Here is a 22,699-nt window from a genome sequence, read left to right as displayed (position 1 = left end):
TGAATCAACAGCCAATGGTAAATGAAATTGCTATTGAAATTTGTTTTGCTCCTGGAAAAAAATATACTAAAAGAATTTTACCTGAACACAGTTTTTCTATGTACAAGTATGTTAAGTCTCCGGAACTCTTTTGTAACCTCGTTCTTAGCATTTTCACCATAGCACATGCTTCAATTTTACAATATACATGTATGAAGTAGTCTGCATATTTTTAAAGTATATATTTTTACATCCGCTGAATATTTTTGCATTTTTTTCTTATGAAAACCATATTGGTGCCCTGAAAGATTCTTTCTTTTAACACCAAAAATTGAAAAAAAGTGTTCCAAGTCAACTGTTTCTTGACTCTTTCATCTATATAACAAGTGGATCGATAATACTACACAAATATAGGTTTTTGATAAGGCCAATCCCTACATATAGACCTTAGAAAAAGCATTTCGACCAAGCACAAAGTATGAGGTCGATATGCTTTGTTTTGGCTAGATTTTTCTGGAATTATACCGCATAAAAAGACTACATTTTTTTAATTTACTTCGCTACTTCATACTCATTCTTCATACTCATTATGACGACATAATTACAAATAGAGGCTGAAGAATCTGTTTTTAGAAATATCCAGTCTATATTAACTATTGTGATGTCATTACTATTTTTATTTTATAGGAGATTATTTCCAATTTTAAATATAGGTAATAAAATATTACAGAGCTCACCTCAACGAATATTATCTTAATTCAGGCAAAGTCCCAGACTAAACTAATAATCTAGTAGTGCGCATCCTTAGATGCAACATTTATGCAATGTTGGTCCAGGAAGGACTTGTAGTTACTTGGGAATGGAAAAACTATAACTGGTCACTCATCCAGAAAATGCAGGTCAGATCTAGCATCCAAAGCAAGCCTATCAGTGCATTTCTTTATGCAACATCCATACATGTTTCGTTTAGGCCTTATAGTCACTTGGAAATGGACCTGCTCAAAAAGCTTTAACCTGATAATCATCCGGAAGCGTGCTTCAAATCCAAGTCTGGTAGCGTGAATCTCTTAGATGTATCATCAATGCAAATTTGCTCTATGAAGGACTTTAAATTAAACTGGAATGAACATGCTCCAAAACCTTTAACTTCGGCACTAATTCAGAAATACAGGTCAAATCCAGCTCCAAAGTAGGTCTGGTAGTGTGCATCCCTAGATGCATCATCCTTCAAAATTTGGTCAGGGTAGGGCTTGAATTTACACTGGAATGAACCTATTGCAAAACCTTTAACCTGGTCATTTATCCAAAAATTGTAGGTCAAATGCAGCATCCAGAGCAAGTGTGCATCCCTAAATGTAAAATCCGTGCAATCTTGGTCCAGATAGGGCTTGACGTTACACGGGAATGAGACTGCTCCAAAATTTTAACCTGATCACTCATCCAAAAATGTAAAATCTAGCACCTGAAGCAAATCCGGTAGTGTGCATCAATAAATGTATCTCCAATGCAGGGTTGGTCGGCATAGGACTCATAGTTGGTTTAGAATGAACCTGCTCAAAAACAATAAGAAATTTAACCTGGTCGCTCATCCGGAAAATGTGTGTCAAATCCACCATCTGAAGCAAGGCTGTAATGTGCATCCCAAGATTTAATCATCCAATCAAGTTTATTCAACATAGGACTTATTATTACTTTAGAATGAATCCGCTCAGTAAACTTTAACCTGGTCACTCATCCGGAAAATGTAGGTCAGATCCAGCATCCGAAGCATGTTTAATATTGTGCATCAAACTTTTTTTTAGAAACTTTAAATAAAAACAGCAAGTCTGAATGATGTTTTATACTTGATAATGTGATCTAGTTTTAGCCAATCGGATAGCTGGGAATGATACAGAAAAATTGAGGTATTTTATGTACTTCTACCAACTTTATTTAATTTAAACAGATATGAATATTAACAATAAAATGGTTTTTGTTTTGGTCAAAGTTATAAGTAATTGTTGGTAGTGCTGCAAATGATAGCGATTTAGATTTCATGAGAAAAAGAGAGAGAGAGAGAAAATCATATTTAATAGACGCAAATATTCTCGATAAAAAGGCAAAATAAATAAATAAAATAAAAAAAGTTACAAAATATAATATAAAAAACAGAAGTTTACTTGCTTTCAGTATTTCAAAAATGTTTTCTTTTTCCTGCATGTTTATTTACCTTAAGTTTTCTTACAGATTTAACTTCTATATCCGTGTTTTAGCTCTTCGTATTAATTTTACCATTAACTTAATGATTAAGGACTAAAAAAATACATACACTGAATAATTGAACATAGAAGCTTGACAATTATATTGTTTTTGAATAATTTTTAATAAAATAACTAAGTTGTAACCCGGCAAGGTTTTATAAATTACACATACAATTCAGGTTAATATATTGAAAACGTAAGTATCGGAAATGTTATCAATAATTCGTTTAGAAGAGTACAAATGTTACTGTCTTATAATTTGAAAACAAAGAAAATTTACCCTACATATAACGAACTATAGGCAGTTTAAATTAGTTAAACGATGGATTTGCTTGTATAAATCATCATTTCATATCTACTGTAGAACCTTTTTAAATGTGTATAATTTCTGTAGTTAGCACAATTCTTGCTGGCTCCAGTTAAATAATATATAATGTCTGGTGTCGACGAACCAACTAAATCACTCAAATATCAGAATAAATAATTCATATCGCCATTAATATATATTGTTAAGAGTACATTGTCAAGCATTCGAACTTGTATTAATTAACGATGTATTATCTCACTGTTCTTTGAACGTAGATGCATTTCTATAGTATATTTAAGAAATACATAAGTTTAAAAACTTCACTGGGAAATGAAGTGGGTCGGTCACGTGATCAAATCCTACGAAACTCAAATGCCCTCTCTGTAGATTTGATTTTTTTTAAACATGTTATTTATTTTTTATATACATATATATGTTGGAGACGGACAATCGTATACAAATTTGCAGTGACTGTCCCTCGTAGATCTCACCCCTACTAATGTGTTCTGGACCTTTTATTTTTCGATGTTCTGCAAATTATAAAACCAGAGGAGTTCAAAGTAGCTCTGGCAGTAGCTCTGACGAGATTTAGCGAGACTACAGCGAAATAACTTAAATTATTCACGGAAATGTTGCTAGGAAGTGACTAGCACGTGGAGACAGGGTAAACAGAAAAGTTATGTTGCGTTTTAGTTTTCACCAAATAATTGTAGAAATGTACTTCAATTTCTCTTGAATTCATTCAGACTTCAATAAGTATTCTTTATGACATTATTTTTTAATTGCAGTTATTCGTTTTTGGACAAACATACTTGCATGGGAACTGGGACTATAATTTTGGCGTCAGATTAGCAAATGAAGTAACTGACAGTTTAACTAAATGAATTGAATTGCATTGTGGGTTACTAAGGATACTACAGGTATTTTACGCTTGAAAAAAAAAATCAAATCCCCATGCATTTTGTAGATGACAAGCAATACAAAAAGCCATCTGTTAGGCTGCGTCTGTATCCCTTTGCTGTACTATCGGTGAAGACAATTGTCAGGTGGGTTACCTGGCCAAAAACACATGTGATCAAGGGTATTGTAATTTAAAAAAAAATGTTGTCCATTTAAATGCCTAAGGGGTGTCGCTCGTTTTCCTTACCCTTGAAGCGCTAGCGTCCTTAACGTGGCACAGCCTACGCTTTATTATATACATTTTCTAGTTAAAAACAACTAAACAAAAAATTATAAACACTCGTGAGATCTTTTATAGTTTCAAAATGTTTTTTTTTTGCAGTCCACTGATAGACCTGAACCACGTGTTCGAAGTAAAATATAAACATGTAGTTGTACAGTAAACATTGTTATTCATTCAACGATTGATCAACTGTTCGTGGTAAGATCCTCTGTGCGCATTAATAACAATAGCCATATAAGGAAAACAAAGGTTTGTCATTGTAGAAGACATATTGCACATTGTTTTACCAGCATATCGGGCAATTTTGGAAAAATTGTCACTACTAAGCTCCAATTTTCGCCGTAAATTATCAGAAAAGCGAAGATTAAGTAGAGTGTGATTTTTAACCTACCCACTCTTTTCTGTTTAATATCATGAAAATCTTTCAGAAAGGTCTGGAAACACATTTTTCATAATGCATGTTTTTAAAAGAAACAGGCTACAGCAATTTCCTGTTTACTACCAAATTTATTTATAAAACCGGTTCTACCGTATAACCTTTGAATGGGTCAACCTACACCACGTGTCTTGAATTTAAATCACAATAACATTAGTAGGGGTGGATCTTGTCAAAACGGCTTGATAAGCGATTACGCTTTGAATTCACCTCGCAGAGGTTTTTGTTTTGAAGCAAATATTCTGAGAAAGGCTACTTGTGATCAATAATAGTGAGAAATTGTTGTCAGAGATTTGTTGTTTCCTTGAAACTGATATTCGATGTTGAAAAGGCACAAGAAACACGGCTGATGTTTGATAAGTTGGAGGAATTTCGGTCGGAAAATGGCGTCATCACAGGCCGGGCCAGTTAATCTTGAAATCAAATCAAAAATATATCTACTATTCAAGTCAGGCATATTCATTAGGATTTGACACAGAGACACTGACGACTGCTTACATTGAGACTATGCAGCTGAAAATAACTTCACAACATGCAGCTGTTTATTCTCTATGTAAAATCGCCAAAGGACTGGATTTCTGGATTAAATAACTGTATACCTTTTTACATATTATTGCGCCATTTAATTGGGTCACGTAATGACTTATGACCTTTGGAAAACTTCTCATAGGTATGATTTTTTGGGCTCTCAGCTGCATGTTTATATAACAGAGAGATACCATACAAAGCCTTACTTCTTCAATAGAAAATGAATTATGTATTTAGGCCTACTTGAAACTTATACTTTTATATGCTGATGATACTGTCATTTTAGCAGAAACTCCTGATGATCTACAGAATGCTTTGAATGAATTTGAATGCTATTGTAGGGAGTGGAAATTGCAAGTTAATATTGACAAGACAAAAATATTAATTTTTTCAAAAGGTCCTTTATTCAAAAGAGAATTTTACTACAATAACAAGAGTCTAGAAAATGTTAAAGAGTTTAAATATCTTGGTATTATTTTTTCATGATCTGGTTCCTTTTTAAAAGATTAAATATCTTGGTTTTATTTTTTCAAGATCTGGTTCCTTTTTAAAAGCCAAGAAACATCTGTGTGACAAAGCCCAAAAAAGCAATGTATGGTGTAATCAGAAAAAATAGAAAATTCAACCTCCCTGTAACATGTCAATTTGAATTGTTCGATAAAATGGTTGTACCAGTGTTACTCTATGGTTGTGAAATCGTGGGTTTTGAAAACCTAGACTTTATTGAACGTGTTCATTTAAAATTTTTGAAACATATACTTTACTTGAAAAGTAGTACTCCGAATTTTTTGGTTTATGGTGAAACAGGACGCTTTCCATTATCTGTCCTGGTTTATTCCAGGATAGTTTCTTACTGGTGTAAATTAATTAACAGCCCCGGAAACAAAACTTCATGTATTTTATATAAATATTTAATCTCTAATTCACAATCTGAAATTGGTAAGAATCCATGGATTGATTGTGTGCATCGTATTTTCGATTCTTGCGGACTAACTTATATTTGGAATGGACAGTTTTGTAATAGTCTTAATCAAGATTGGGTTGCAACGATTACAGGATCAATTTGTACAAAAATGGCATGCTGACATTAATAGTTCATCCAAGGGTGTTGTGTATAAACTTTTTAAAATAAATTTTGAATGTGAAAAGTATTTAATTATTTTTCCAATAATGTTTAGAAAAAAATTTGTAAAATTCCGTACTTCTAATCACCCTCTACCAGTTGAGCTGGGAAGATGGGCAGGTATTATACCATTAAATGAAAGATTATGTACACTTTGTAAAACCAAACACGTTGCTGATGAATTCCATTTTATACTTGAATGCACTGCATTGTCAAACATTAGGAAAAAGTATATTAGTGAATACTACTTTACTTGACCAAATATACTTAAATTTTCTCAATTGATGACAAAACAAGATGCTAAGACGAAGAAAAACTCTGTACTTAAATATTAAAAATAAATGATTTAGTCTGTCCTCCATGATTTTTTTCCTCATTTATACCATTATTATATCTATTATATGTATATATCTTTTTTTTCTTCTTTTTTTGTCCTCTTTCACTTTCATTTTCTGAATATGTATATCATATACTTGTACCTCTGACCTGAATTTATATGCTGTAAATATTTTTCATTGTCCTCATGTACCATATATTTACATGGTTTTGAGTGAATAAATGAACTTGAACTTAGAGAGATACCATATATATATATATATATATATATATATATATATATATATATATATATATATATATATATATATATAATCAGACTGTAGCATTACCTAGTATATACAAAAAGAATTTAGATACCACTAACTATGTAAAACTTTTTATTCCAGTAAAAAATTGTATTGCATGATGAACACATCCTTTAAAATCACTCAAGAATTACAAAACAATGTCCTTTTAAAGGAAATAAAAACAAAAGAAATTGTGTTATTTCATAGCACCAATGTAGTTTACAATTGAATTGATTGACCAGGTTTTTCATGTATTGGCAAACCTAAGTCATACAATAGAACAAAGTACATTCATACAAAATTTTTCTCTCCTCAAATCTGCTCTCCGCCTAATTTGCTCTGAAAAAAATATATATATATATGTAAGAAAGAAATACTATTACATTTTACAATTAAAACTAAACTCAATTTAAACAATACCTAGTTTCTATTTTGCAATTAAACGATTAAATAATTATATCTTTTCATCACAAAGAAATAGTCTAGTTTTGAATTAAAAAAAATAAAATAAATCAGACAGTCACCTGCTAAGCTCCTCCTGTCAATTGCAGATAGAGCTTCAAATAAAAGCCTCATGATGTTTTCGTCTTTTCTCACTCCGTGCAGCCATATCATTAACAAACGAAACCCATGTTCCTTGTAGCTGTGTGTTCCTTAATAATAGAGTGTCCTTCAATTACATGCTTTGGAGAACATTTTCAAACCAAAATAATTGTTTCACGTGAAAAGGAATCAATATGTCTAACGATTTATCGTCACAAATATAACGTTTCATTCATAATTCAGATCCAAGCTGATAAGAATTGGGAATAATTTTCTTGAAAACGATTGATCCAAAAATGTACATTGAAATGAACCCAAACAGTTCTAACTTTTTAATTGAGTTAAGAGTGGCCATTTTCCCAACCAAAAATTCAGATTGTTTGTTTGTTTGTTTTGTTTGTTTTGTTGTTTTTTTTAGTGAAAATGACGTATATTTCTATACCTTTATTTTTAGCTAGGTTCATTGAACATAGAGCAAAATAACATTTATGTGTAAGAATATAGTATTTACTCTAAACAGATGTTGAGAAACAAAAACAGTAAATTATACGAAGTAAACCAGGAATTTTTCTAAACAATAATCATTAATGTAATTTATTCTCTTCCAAGCTCTTCATTTGCCTGATAATTGTTTAAAATGATAAGAGAGGTTTCATCAGGTCCGTTTCTGCGACATGTCATCGCCATCGGACCTTTCCGATATGTGATTGCAAATGTTGTATACTTGTGGAAATGTCGGGACGCTGTTTAATTTGAACCAAGGTATAAGGCCACAATACTATATACATTTGACATTTTGTTTACAATGTTTGTTCACTATGAATTTTTTTTTGTTACTTTTTTGACATTTTTTTTCAGTTTCTTTTCCAAAAAAAAAACTTTTTCAGCTTTACATCCTATTTGTGATATGCATATTTCCAGTTTCTGAACTTTTTATAGCTTTTATTACTAATGTAAAATGCTCTCAAAATGATCCCGGCTCTCTGTACTTCTAAGTACTTTGATTTATCTCCTTCTTATCAAAACTTTTCATTCTACAAGGAAGAAAAACCACTACTCCATTTTAATGCCATTGAAATGCGTAATGTTTTTGTAGTGTTTTTTATCCTTCTTTTCAATTCTTTCCATCGTCTTTTTAAGTTAATTGTGCAAAGTTTGACAAGAGATGCATGGGCCACAATGCTCATATGAGTAACTATAGCCATTCTTGTTTTTCATCAGCAGATTCCTTTTCCTACATATTCCTATGTAAAACGTAGATCACCCATGGAAGCCCCATTCTTCCCCAGAGGGTTATGATTCGAACAAACTTGAATCTAGACTACCTGAGGATGTTTTCTATAACAATATGACAATTCATGGCTTTCCTTTTTTGAGAAGAGGATTTTTAAAGACTTTTTCTATGAATTCTTCAGTAAAACTTTGATCCCTATTGTCATCCCAAACTACCCCAAGGAGTCATAATTTGAACAAACTTGAATATACACTACATGTGGATGAATCCATGTGAATAAGAATAAACATGGTTTTGTTGTTCTTGAGAAAAAGAGTTGTCCTATGTTTCTGTACGTTTTCTTATGTAAAATTTTGCCTTACCCATTGCTGCCCTACCCGGGGGTCATCATTTGAACAAACTGTATACATGTATATACTACGTGTATATGCTTCCATTTAAGAATGACTGATATAATGCCTTTAATATTATTGAGACGAAGGAACATCCATGTAAAACTTGGATCGCCCATAGTGGCTCCACCTTACCCCCGAGGGTCATGATTTGAACAAACTTGAATAAATACCATATCAGAAAGCTTTCATACAAGTTTCATCTTTTTTGACTCAGTGCATGGTTCTTGAGGAGAATATTTTTAAATGACCCCACGTAGTATTTACTTTTACTTAAATATCTCCCCTTGGAAAAGGAGTGGGTATTCAGTTGAACAAACTGAATTCCCTTCCCTAGGATACTCTGTGCCAAGTTTGGTTGAAATTGGCCAAGTGGTTCTGCAGAAGAAGATGAAATTGTAAAAAGTTAACAAGGACGACGCCAACAAGGAGGACGATAGACAACGGAAAAGTTTTGATAAGAAAAACTCATTTGAGCCTGCTGCTCAGGTGAGCTAAAAATGGCTACCATTTTTCATGCACATGTATCATTTATTTACACAAAATCGACTTTGTTCAAGAGGGTATTAAGTACCCATTAATAGTTACCACTATCATTTTATATATCATTTTTTAAGAATGAATTATTTTTTTCTAAAAAACAAATATGTACAAATTCGTCCACTTACAATAAAAATGACACATTTGGTCAATTATATCATTGATGGGTGTAAACTAATCCACTAAACTAAATATCATTTATGGAATTTTATCATTAGTGGTAACTTAAAGGTAGTGTTGTGAGAAATCCTTCACGCTCTCTTTTCATTTTAAATTTTAGCACACTAATTTATGGATGTCAATCCAATATTCCCTACTCTTTCTCGGTTAATTTTGCGTATGTTGAACGAAATGCTGCAAATTTGATATAAATCAAATGAATTAGAGTTTCGTCTTCTGCAACTGTGGTAGGAAAAGTATAGAATTGTGACAACAGTTTTACCACACATTTAGAATCCTGCTTACAGTAAATAATGTGGAATTGATTACTGCACAATACTATTTTTTGTCCTAATATTAAGTTCTCAGGTTACTGATTATATAGAAATGAAATGTGAGAAAAATATTTCAAAAGCAATGCACTCTCGTGGAATTAATTTAAACTTTCTTGATTCAAATAAGAGATGAATACAAAAGCATATAATTTAACATATGAATATAATTTAGTACATCTGTTTCTTAGACTCATAGAACTTTAAGATTCCTCTCAATCAGCAGAGTAAATTTAATGTGAAGTGTTTAGAAGTCATCCACGACCAAAGCAAACATTTTCATTTCTTTTTAAATTCAAGTTATGAATGTATACATAAATACCATAGTACATTATGGATTCTACTCATTACAATATTTATTTTGTTATTTCCAGATAATTATTATTTTTCTTTAATGAAGACAAAATATTGAATTGAAAATATTTTAAACATACATTTAAAACGCATATATACCCGTATACTGATGTTCTATGGACCTGATGTGTTCTGCTGTGAATTTCCAGTATAGAGCAAGCTTTTTCCAGTCCCCAGACTTCAGCTGTTTAGTGGCGAGCTTCCAAAGAATATCTTTCATTTGACCTGCGGAAGGATGGCGAGGCTGTCGTAGATATAAATGTGGGTCAAGGTCATCTAATTCCTTGTCTAGGTAGTCCTTGATTAAAACAAAACAGTTGTTACATAAAGGTATGGACCTTCATGGGAATTGTCACACTTGATGAATCTCAAGTCGTCTCTAATTATTACACATTTGTAAATGCATCTTCAAAGTACTTGCGTCCAGGTAAGATTAAGGTTTACAAAAAATAAATTTGTTCAACTTTTAACAAACTTCTAATGTTGAAAATAAAGGTTGAATGTGGCATTAGAAGCAATATTTTTGAAGTGTGTTAAAAAAAACAATACTTGTTGACCTAAAGTCTGTGTAGAACCAAAAATATTTTATAACAATTAAATTGGTTTGATTTAAAAGCTTTGATCTGGTCAATATTCCAAAAAACTAGGAAAGGTTAAAGCGTTTTAGGATAAATCTTTCACGCAACTGACACTAGAAAAAAAAGTAAATATTTTCTTGTTATTAGACTCAGCCTATAATGATATAACCTGTGACCCAATGTCAATCCGTAAGATAACCCTGCCTTCATAGAGGACGGTTTAAGATTTATTTTGAAAGAACGAAATCCGCATATATAAAGATGCAAACATAGACTGTTTATAATACATATAAATGAATTCGTTTAGATTTCTAAAGTAATGGCTTACCCTTGAAACTTCATAGTACCTCTCAGCTTTGATAATCATATCAACAATTGCAACAAAGCTCCCCCTGGCAGCAAGTTGTAGCGGCGTCTTTCCCAACTGTAAATTTGACAGCTAGCCTATTATTATAATTCTGTGTTTGTCATCTAATAAATGAACTAATCAACGAATTAAAAGTAGTTAATGAAAAGCACATTACCTTTTCTCTCAAGTCGAGACTAGCGTTGGCATCGAGTAAAATTTCCACAATATCTTGAAAACCAGACTCGACGGCTATATGAAGAGCTGTCATTTGTCTCTGTGTAATTTCAGGAGAAACGTTTATAAATGGGTGTTAGGTGATGTTCAGCTTTACACATCAAACAGTTTGAATTAAGTTATCAAGACATCATGAAAATTATATATATATATATATATATATATATATATATATATATATATATATATATATATATATATATATATATATATATAAACAATTTAATAGAAGTTTATTTTTTTTAATTACAATGTTGCTTATAATAAAAATGGATCTCACAACAGTTGCTTTTTCATAAATATATCTTACTCTGTTTTACATTTGAAAACATGATTTAATGTGCACACAGGGACGAGCAAAAGTGCAGGTTTCATACAACTACGGGTAAATAGATCCTTTTAGCGCTACTGAATCGATCCAATTAACTATGCTAAAATCGATCCTTTTAGCTTCGTTTATTTAATCCTTTTAGCTATAAGTTTACATGTATGAATACACGTTGATGTACAATTAAACTATAATATTATTGTGAGCTCCGGGAACTTTTGGTAGGTAAAAGCATGATTGATACCATGAAGTGTTGCGTTTTTAAAGATTTTTTCCCTATTATTGCTTCTAATATGTAAAATTTATTCCATTTGATTTTGATGTTTTATTATTATTCATGTATATATATTCAATAGCCAATGGTTTTGATTAAACAGATCAAGCGAGTAGTATTACGATTCTGTACTCACGTAGTTTTGAATGTTGACTTGGCACATATTCTTGATAAGAATTTTCGTTACGTCTGGTTGATTATTCTGGGCGGCTAGATGTAGGGGTGTATTTCCTTGCTGAAAGGAATAGGATAATTTACAGCACTTTGGATTCATGTTAACAGATGGACAATTTATTAATGTCATAAATTCCCACAAAAATGACTTTCCCTTTCCGGATATTCAAACGTGAGTAGCATAAATTGTCTTTAATAATTCAACCAGGGTAGATTTTGTACTTTTGTTATGTAAAACAAATGATCGTGTTTTGTGGTAAAAATATAGGTAATATACGTTAACAAGTCTAAATAACCATTAAGGTAATTAATAGGGTGGAATTACAAAAAAAAAAAAAAAAAAAAAAAAAAAAAAAAAAAATACTAAGCCTGCGTAAATATTTGAAACTAAAGGCATGTAGGTTATGGATAAATCTTTACATGTACCCTTTAAGAAAAGAATCAAACGAGTAGATACTAGAAAGACAGTATCAAATAAAATCGAACTTTTTTGAATTAGAAAAGGAAGTTGTTTAAGATAACATACAAAGTTAACCACGTCTAACTGGGCACCGTGGTCTATCAGTGAGCTCACGATTTCCGTGTGTCCCCTCAAGGCAGCAAAATGAAGAGGGCTCATCTCTTTCTGTCAAAATAAAATTGTTATTGTAATTAACAAGGTAGCATGGGTTGGAAATTAAATACGCAGAATTATGGTAAAATGAACTGAAAAAGTGATCATTTTAAAATAATTGAAATAATTTATTGCACATTTCGTTTTCTGCAACTTGAAAATTCGTGAGCCGACTCTCAAGTTTTAAGATACATATTGAGGATTAAAGCCACACACATATTAACTTGGTTTTATTCAAATTAAGATCATGCATAAGTCTGAATAAGACTGAAGTCTTTTAAAAACAAATCTTGTAGTATTCAAGAAAAGAATCAATTCTTTGTTGGATAGAGTGCGTTTTAAAATAGTCTTTAAAATAGCCTCTCTCTCTCTCTCTCTCTCTCTCTCTCTCTCTAGGATATTCAATGTTTTGTAGATGAATGGACTTTATTTCACAAGTGGGATAGAATTTTTTGATATTTTCACGAGCGCGAAGTCCAAAAATCTTGTCTCATGAGTGAAATAAATTCCACATTCATCTACAAAACATTGAATTTTCTGTTTATTACATTTTCTTTGATTTTCCCTTTGATTCTGTCTTCGTAACAGGGTGTCATAGGCTGTGACGCCATAGTTGAGCGGTTAAGACGTCATAGCTAAGCGATTGCAAGATTGAAAAACGTTATAAACATGGACTTTTAAAAACATATATGGAGAAACTTTAGCAGTTTTACTCTCTGTCAGGATGGTTCATTTACTATCTTATAACAGGCCGGAGTTTTTTTTAAACGCTATTCGTGATGGGATGGAAAATCTCGAGTTTTGTCGCATTTCTGATATTCTCACACTGAGAATACCCTTTTGATATCCTTTCACACTGTGTCAGAGTATCAGTTTCATTCAATAAATGAATTACAGTATTTCACTGTTGAAAATGTAATAAATATATATATACTTCAAGATATTTTCTGGGGAGAAAAGCAAACATAACATCCTACTGTACAGATATATTTTTGATATAGAAACATGTAATATTTGTTATCTTTCTTGCAGAATTGTATAACCGAATGGTGAAATTAAAGATTGAAACTTAATCAGCTCTCTCAAGATTGAAAATTATTATTACGTACCATCATTGAGAAAAATTTTTGAAATTTGATGTGATTTCTCAAATCTCGTTGAAATTTTCCAAGAGAAACCCATTATTTTCAACAGTAGCATGCTTGTGGAAGTCATATTGCAAAATTTATTTGATAAAATAAAATCTGTCAAAAAGGACATTGCAATAAATTTGTTCCTTTTACTTTTACAATATCCCTCGGTAAATGATCCCATTCTCCACGCCCAACATCAGCCAATCATACATTTTCCCTCTATTTTGTATTAAATCCCATTCCCCACTCCGCACTTCACTTCTATCTAAAGTCTTCAATTAGTAAAAACAGAGCATCACATTAATGTTTGGTATGAATGCTGTGCTATATCCCTTTTAGCCATAAATTTCACAGTTTAATATCAGTTTTCGCCAGAAGAAGTGTCTGAAATAAATTCTGAATCCGATGATAATTATTTTCCCATTACATTAATATCCTTTATTCATACAAACGATTGTGTCCGCTGTGAGTCACGAAAATTTCAAAAACCACACACCATAGGATTTTTATCATATAAAAATGATTAAGTTCCTATCCCTTGTCTTTACGTACTTAAATTTTTATTTGTTTTAAAAAATTTTGTTTAAAAGGGTTCCAAGTGCCTTGGATTAACACAAGTGGTTGTTAAAGTGGCACTGCAATACAAGAACTTTACTAATCAATCAACAACTGAAGAAAGCTACCAAAATCAGAGGGCAGTGGATATGACAGACTCAGTTTCGGAGAATACACAGGACACTACGGAAAGATAATAATGGCATTCATACCTTACCAAAGCCCTTAAAACAGCGAGACAGCTTCCATAAAAAACGAATGAAAAACACAGTACAACAACAATTAGTGAAACATTAATTTTGAAACTATGAAACCGTAAAATCAATGTTGTGTGATCGAGATTTGTGATATTCCTCTGAATTTATTAAGTCTTTGACCACGTGCATTGAGTGCATGTATACACGTCCTCTGTTATTTTAAAGACAAACTCAATATGGAAGAATGTTCATTGGCAAAGTATAACACACCAGTAGTATATGTTTAAGCTCATTTGAAAAATTACGCATGTACGTAGACGTAGCAGCTACTACCACTATTTTATTGCAGAAAATGTTTTTTCATTTGTATTAGTTAAGTCAAACTTTTAATGCTAAACAGGATAAATAAAAAAACATACTATTGTTTCTGCATCAGCTTTTGCATCAAAATCAAAGAGGACCTCTATGACGTTTAAATGGCCTTCTTCTGCTGCGATATGCATGGCTGTTCTACCTTCCTAAAAATGAGAGGTAAGTAAATGAAAAATTCAGTATACCAAGAATCTGTCGTTATTCTCTCTTGTTGATTCATTTTGCTATGATATATATAGTTATTTCCCCAATTGGAATAAGATCATAGGTAAGCAAAAACATCACAATTTATTTATCCCTTTCCTCTAAACTTGTCCTCAATAAAATTAGTACCTAGACTAAATATGATCTAAAAATCCAAAAATTCCCCATTTCTAGCTGATGTTTGGCAGTCATTTTATGATTCTAAGCTTTTATCAAATTCTGGAACATTTTCATTAAAAAAGAAGAATAAAACAGCTACATTTGAGTGATTCTGTTCTGAAAATGGTCATGGCCTTTCATTTCAGAATGTATTAAGTACAAAACTATATAAAAAATTTATAAGAATCAATAGTGTAAGGATTCTTTGAAACTCTCATGTCCAGTTATAGAAAAAAAAAACCAAACATAGTTAAGGCTTCTTGTCCGATCCATTTCTTTTGTGAAAAGTAAAATTAATAAAAGATATATTGTAGTTCTCATACAAGTACATAAAAGATTTACTGTTAGGTCTTAATTTTTGGTTTATATAATATTGCAGTAGTAAAATTAATATTTTGGTTTGCTGAAATTGAGGATAAACATCTATACCACATCTCTATCACTGACTTCCACCCCAAGGGTAAGTAATTTTTTGATGACGTCACTCTTTCCAGCTTCTGCGGCTAAATGCAATGATGTTTTACCCTCCTGTAATAAACGTTGTAAACAAATAATTTGAAAGCATCCATTGCAAATACAGCAGTGGGCATAGAAATAAAAAAGATCTTTGGTGGATATTACTTAAGAAATAAGGTATCATTTTTAAACATCTATCGGGATATAAATACGGGTTGGTCACGAGATCAAATTCCATAAAGCCCGAAGGGCTTTATGGTAAATTTGATCTCGTACCAACCCGTATTTATATCCCGATAGATGTTTTAAAATGATACCTTATTACTTATATTTACATTTGTGACTTCTTCATATTATATATTAGCCTGATTATAACTTTAACGCGTGAAATGTTTTATTTTTTCAAACTCAACGGCACGAGTTTGATCTATTGATTGCGCGTCGATCCTTTATGACGTCACTGAGAAATTACGTCGAACGTTTATGACGCGAGGAATCTGTGTTTATACGGATATAGATACGCGTTGCTTTTAATAGTGTTATATAAAAGAAAACATTTGCAAATGTAAATATATAAATATATTTCCCCGAAAACGTTGGAATCATTTGAAAAGCAGATGTAAAACGTAATTAGTAAAACATTATAAAATGGATTTTTATTAACTCTTAAGATCAAATTTTTAAACAATGAAAAACAACCTTATCCCTTCTGTTTGCATCACAGCGCATGTCGATCAGTCGCATCACCGCTTCTATATGACCTGCTTCTGCTGCCAGATGAAGGGGAGTCCGCCCAGTCTTTAAAAAACAGACTTTAATTAAATAAGTAAATTTAGGTTGAAATCTGCATATTCTTAAAAGATTTCGCTGCCAGATGAAGGGGAGCCCATCCAGTCTTTAAAAAACAGATTTTAATTAAAAATAAGTAAATGTAGGTTGAAATCTGCATATTGTTAAAAGAAATTTTTATCAGGCCACGTGTAATAAATTCTAAACTCCCAATAATCATTTGCGGTGCATACCAACATGGTGGCTTAGGCATAGCGAAAAATTACGAACATGGACGCAATTTCCTGTCACAAATTTTCGTTTGCATCCTCAGTTAACATGACTTTGTAAGTGACATCATGTTTTCGTCACTTAATTAAACGGATCGGGTATTTCCGATTTTAGATCTGTTATTAATATTCATAACGAATTAGTAACGATAACCAAAATGATTCTACTTTTTTAACACTGGTACAAGTACAAACTATCTTTACTATCGAAATGCTATTGCATCGATGCCATTTTTGCTGAAGCCTTAAAACATTTAAGAAATAAATAACAAGTTTAAAAACTTCTCTGGGAAATGAAGTGGGTCGGTCACGTGATCAAATCCTGATCACGTACCGACCCACTTCATTTCCCAGTGAAGCTTTTATACTTGTTATTTATTACTTATATATACATTTGAGACGGACAATCGAATATAATCGAATATAAATATTGCACTAACTGTTCGTCGTAGATTTTGACAAATTACGCAAGGTGTAAATTGGCTTGAAAAGCGGTTACGCTTCAAATTCATCTGGCAAAGGATTCTGTTTTGAAGGGAATATTCTGTAAAAGGCTACTTGTGATCAATTATAGTGAGCATATTGGTGTCTGAGAATTTTTGTATTCGTGAGAACCCATGTTCGATGTTAAAAAAACCCCACAAGAAACACGTCCGATGTTTGATAATAAAAAGTTGGAGGAATTTCGGTCGGAAAGGGATGGATGGAGACACTTGTCCGGACCAGTTAATTTGGAATCAAGTTTAAAATTTGATCAGAAACATAAAATCTACGATTTCAATAATGCATATTTATTATGATGTTGATACGGAGACACAGGCGACAGCTTACATTGTTAAGACAACGATCTCGATGATGGAGTGTGCCTACCGAACTTCCGAAGTGCAGTGTTTGTCAGCTGTTTGTGGCGTGATTGCATTACATTGATATTTTCCAACAGATTTTCAAATTTATTGTGAGTAAAGTTTAATGAAAAAAAAAAGCATTCAGAGGTCTACAAGAAAAATAAGGGTAAACGTTGAGACTATGCAGCTCAGACATGAAATTTATAACACGTAGTTTTCTATTCTCTATGTAAAATCGATCAAGAACTGTATTAATTACTCGTTTACATTGTAAATAAAATGATTATTATTTTACTTGGGTATTTCACAGGTGCTTGAGGACAGGACCCCCCCCCCTCCCCCGATATAGACCCCCCAAACAAACATTTTATAAAATCTACCCCACTCTCTCTATATATATATATCAACAAGGTTGCCAACTTCGTAAAAGCTTATTCAACGGAAGTAATGAGGAGAGGACTATTACCCATTTCTTCCATATAACCAAATATGAGTGCAAGGTATAAACACTGGACACATTCTTGTTTTTTTGTACGAATTTTTAATCAAATAAATATTTTTTTCTAACATTTTCTAGATTTTATGCGAAATATCTAGAGAAAAGAAGGTATTTAAATAAATTGCATTTTTAAAAGGGGCATAACTGTCAAAACGAAACCTGCAAATCAGGTAGTTGAATAATAATTAGAAACATTTCATTTACATTAGTGGTTTAGAACTCTATGCTTCCAATACATTTGAAATATATTTTTAGAGTGTATCTCAACCAAATTTTTCAAAACAGTGTTTCAGACTTTCTGCAGAACTGTGTATTTGGGTAGAAAGTCGTATCCTCATCACTTCCGTTGAATAAGCTTTGATCAGTTTAAAAACGCTAACATCCTTGTGGAAAATTGGCCGAAACGACTGTTGAAGTGTCTAAACTTTTAACCTATGACATGAGTTTTTGATTTTAGGGCTATGTGTAGATTTATGAGGCAATTCAACAAAAATTCCTCGGCAGTGCCTCTCGGTTTGCAGACGAAGTTGGCAACCTTGTTAATTTATATATATAGGGTAGGGTAGTAATTTTTATAAAATGTTTGTTTAAGTCAATTTTCCGAATTGATTATATAGAGATTATATCACAAATGAGTCATCCATACATAATTCATGAGAAAAAAGTCGAACAGGCCCGGGGTCTATATGGGGGGGGGGGGGGGTCCTGTCCTCGAGCACCTGTGGGGTATTTTGTACATTTTTATGCATGAAAAACATGCTATATTGCTAAGCAGAGTAAGTCTTTTTATGTAGATATTACTGCGCTGTGTGATTAGGCACGTAATGACCTATGACCTTCGAAAAACTTCATAGAGGTATGAAGATATTTTCTCTCTATATGTTTATATAATAGAGAGATACCACAAATGTATATATTACGAAATATAGCATGAATAATTCGTAATCCATAAAATATACATTTATTTTTCATCTAACAATAAATGAATCGTTTAATTTTTTCCCGATACATTTCCTCTCACTCGTCAACCATATTTTCACCTCGATTTAAAAAGTCAAATATATCCAAAATAACGGAATACATGTATATTAAAATTAAAATTAAAATTTTAGCTTTAATGAAAGCTTCAGCTAAATGTTTTCTAACAAATATTAACAGAAATCAAAACTACCACGTAAGGATATCTAGTTTACTATCATTTGAACAATGTTAAGAAAAAATAGCTTTTTCAACCGCTAAACAATAAAAGAATCGTCTTATTTTTCTACGTCAGGGGGATTTATATAAAAACTATAATTTTCATTTAGAAAGACGAGGTCAAGGTTTCATTTAAACCAGTAAAAGTACACTGAAAATGGATCTCTGAAGAGAAATTCACGGCCTTGTAAAGTCAGGGTTGACTAGAAGGTAATTGGCGAATTTAAAGCTAATGAACAATAATAATTGTCTACCTCCGTAGAGCAATGGCTATATATGACAGTTTAATCCATGATAATACATGTGAGAACATTTTAGATAAAAATAATCAACACTGCAGCATCATGGACCCACTTTTCTGTGATTAAGAAGTCGATAATGCTTGACAATTCTATTCTTGTTCTATGATTTTTCACTGGCATGGTATATACGATAATCCCTTGTCGTCGTTTCGATTAATTATTCAGTACTTTGCCACAGGGCAGAGTGTTTGCGACATTTTTTTCCTTCTACAACAGTGTCCCTATTAGATCGTGTTCACCACTGATTAAAGACCTTAGGTTCCGTACATTAAATTGAGGGGTAGGCAGGTTAGTAAGGCAACACTATAGTTTTGTTTATAAATATAGAATGCCCCACTTATAAGCTACAGAGTGTATAGGCATTTCATACCAATTGTTTATTCATTTATTTTTTTTTTATTTAATTAGCAGGTATTAGAAGAGAACTCAGAAGTATTTTGTATCAGAACATGAAAAATGCTATAACTGTTAAGGTGCACAATTTACTTTTTAGAGGCATTTATTCTTTTTAGCCAAATTTTAAGTGATACTGATGATTACAAAAATTACAAACCCATATCTTTTGGGAAACAGTAACGTTAAGTAAATATCAGTAAAATACTGTTCGGCAATCTCGAAAATTCTAGATTAACGCATTGTAAAAATGGTGAAGACAATGAACAGTGGTCGAACTAAAGAAAAACCCTACATCCCTAGTAGTAAGCATCCCCTGTTGATCGGACACACCCGCCCGTAAGCCCTATGAATTGAACAGGTAGACAGAATATTCCATAGACGAATTAGGTATTTAAAAAGGCCTAACAATTGGCATAAAATATGCCATTCAAAATACGACCTACTGACAGGTCATTATAATGATCCTAGAATTTACCAAATTGCTGAATTTTAACTGAGGTAGTTGAAATCTCGTGTAACATTAACTTATTTGTCAGTATCCTGTCTCGGTTTAAAAATTGATCATACTGCGAGCTTGCTCTTGAGTATCGAATAAGTTGAGAGAAATGAACACGACATGCAGGCAAAAGCGGAATATTACTACATTAATAAAGAAAGTTGGTGATGGAAAAGCTAGAGTCATTCATTATCTACGTAAGAGTATATATTGTCTGTGAATGAATAAAAAATAATTTCGATATGCATAGAATTTAAAACAGCTTTCATGCGACATGTACAAAATGTGGGCGATCAACAAGTCACGTTATTTGTCGGAATGGTTACCTTAGTCAAACGATAATAAATATTCATGAAGTATTTACCAGCATGCCTTAGTCACTCAATGATAAATATTCATGAAATATTTACCAGCATGCGCCAGTCAGGCATGATATTTCAATGTGTATATCAAAACTATTGAGAATTTTCTTCAGATTTAAATTTTCTTACATTCATCAACACATCTATTTAATTTAATTAAAGATATCTGGGATACTCTCTTTTGGTCAATGTTTACAATGAATATGTAGATGAATAAAAGGATAGAATGGTAGATTATGAATTTATAGTATCAGCATCTACCATTTTCTCTCGTGAATAAAACAAAATGTACCATTTCTTCTTCATTGACATTGATGTTTTCCAGTGATTCAAATATAAAGTTCATCACATCCACATGATTGTTTTGTGCAGCACAGTGAAGAATACCCATTCCTTGCTGGAAATACAAATTGTATTCAATAGCTAAGAAAACATTTATATACACAATCTTTATAAATCATAGTAAATCATTATAATTAAGAAAGAAGAAATATTCTATCCAACAAGAGCTGAAAAACCGCTTATTTTAAACTTATTAAGTTTGTTTGGATTAAAATGTTGCTTTTAAAGTTATCCAATTTTTCCCTTGAGAAATAAAATATTATATTTCGACTTTCAGCAGTGCATGGTTAAAAAAATAGAATGCAGCATTTGATTAATATTTGCTTAAAAAATTCTGATCATTATAAAAAATTAATTGCTATACTCTAAGGGTACTTGCTTGTATGAAGAAACAAACACAAAGAAGAATTCAGTTTTCATTATTATTTTTGTAGTCTTATTAATAAATATAAAGATCGTATAATCATTGTGCAAGAATAATTACCTTATTTGTGCAGAGTGGAGTAGCTCCTCCGGTAATTAGCACCTTAATAGCATCTAAATGTCCAAGCCAGGCCGCCCAAAGAACTGGACGCATTCCATACTACAAAATATATATATTGTATGGTTGACCTTTCTTAATACTTGTGAATAAAGGAACATTTGTGCGTCTTTTTCTAGAAGGCCAAACATCTCCATAATCAAATGAGATAACCATATTGTAAAAATGCTAATTTTGCGGTATTTATTTCCAATTTGGTACATCAGAAAACTAAACTAAAATAAGGAAATGACCAGGTTATATTAATGTGTATCATTAATGTAAAGATAAACCTTGTCCTTCGATTCCAGGTCGGCACCGTCTTCCATGAGTTTCTCTATGACTTCTATGTTGCCGTTAGCAGCTGCCCAGTGTAAAGCTGTTCGATCCAACTATAAATAGGGAAAAAGATGTTATTTGGTTAACACTGAAATGTTCGTAATAATCTAATCAAAATCAGTTATGTTACATCCTCTGAAATACTCTTAAACCCTTCATGTATATTGTGTATCAATGCAGGCTTTAACGGATAAGAATTTAAACGACGTTGAATGTTCATGTATACTGCAAACGAATGCTTGCATACTAATTTGTCAAATTGTAACCATACTGTTTTTGAAGAGAAAAAAAAAAATAGAAGAAAAAATATTCCGAATAGATTTTTTGGTGAAACCCTCATTCCCAGGGTCCACAAATATGTACTACTCGTAGATGCAGCGTCAAACAATACTCTAGATTTTATCTTGATATTTGTGAAAGATGTTCCCCCTTAATATTCCATTTTAATTAAAGAATTATGGCTTTGTGGGTATATGATATGATAACCATATTGGGAGGAACCTTAAAATTCGCAAAATAAGGACAGACATGTGCTTCCAGGTCGGTTATCATCCGTATACATAGCATAGCCACTACTCAATTAAATGAACATCATTCACTCCTGACGTAATGAAATCCAAATAATGACATAGAGAAAAGTACAAGGGTCACACGAGATGTCATGAGGTCATGAACATTTAACCTTGGATTTTAGTGGTATGGTTATCGTTTAGAAATTTTGACAAACGTAATTTTAGTGTG

General features: G+C 32.0%; 1 protein-coding gene across 3 annotated transcripts in view; it reads right to left on the bottom strand.

Annotated features, from left to right (window-relative positions):
* Positions 1 to 6,623: 6,623 nt before the first annotated feature.
* Positions 6,624 to 22,699, bottom strand: part of LOC133182374 (ankyrin repeat and death domain-containing protein 1A-like) — a 33,305-nt gene continuing 17,229 nt past the window's right edge. For all 3 annotated transcript variants that reach the window (XM_061317199.1, XM_061317200.1, XM_061317201.1), the window contains exons 4-16: positions 21,913 to 22,011; positions 21,584 to 21,682; positions 21,050 to 21,154; positions 16,302 to 16,400; positions 15,576 to 15,674; positions 14,831 to 14,929; positions 12,440 to 12,538; positions 11,876 to 11,974; positions 11,079 to 11,177; positions 10,883 to 10,978; positions 10,076 to 10,274; positions 6,947 to 7,075; positions 6,624 to 6,761 (exon numbers count right to left, since the gene is read on the bottom strand). In XM_061317199.1, coding sequence (XP_061173183.1) covers positions 6,691 to 6,761; positions 6,947 to 7,075; positions 10,076 to 10,274; positions 10,883 to 10,978; positions 11,079 to 11,177; positions 11,876 to 11,974; positions 12,440 to 12,538; positions 14,831 to 14,929; positions 15,576 to 15,674; positions 16,302 to 16,400; positions 21,050 to 21,154; positions 21,584 to 21,682; positions 21,913 to 22,011 — 1,392 coding nt within the window. In that variant the 3' untranslated portion in view covers positions 6,624 to 6,690. The remainder of the gene's footprint in view (positions 6,762 to 6,946; positions 7,076 to 10,075; positions 10,275 to 10,882; positions 10,979 to 11,078; positions 11,178 to 11,875; positions 11,975 to 12,439; positions 12,539 to 14,830; positions 14,930 to 15,575; positions 15,675 to 16,301; positions 16,401 to 21,049; positions 21,155 to 21,583; positions 21,683 to 21,912; positions 22,012 to 22,699) is intronic.

Source organism: Saccostrea echinata, unplaced genomic scaffold, assembly GCF_033153115.1.
Source record: "Saccostrea echinata isolate AGI-Se365-2 ecotype Australia unplaced genomic scaffold, CSIRO_AGI_Sech_v1 ptg000009l, whole genome shotgun sequence".
NCBI lineage: Eukaryota > Metazoa > Mollusca > Bivalvia > Ostreida > Ostreidae > Saccostrea > Saccostrea echinata.
Note: the sequence above shows the minus strand (reverse complement) of the source record. Positions and strands in the feature narration are given on the sequence as shown.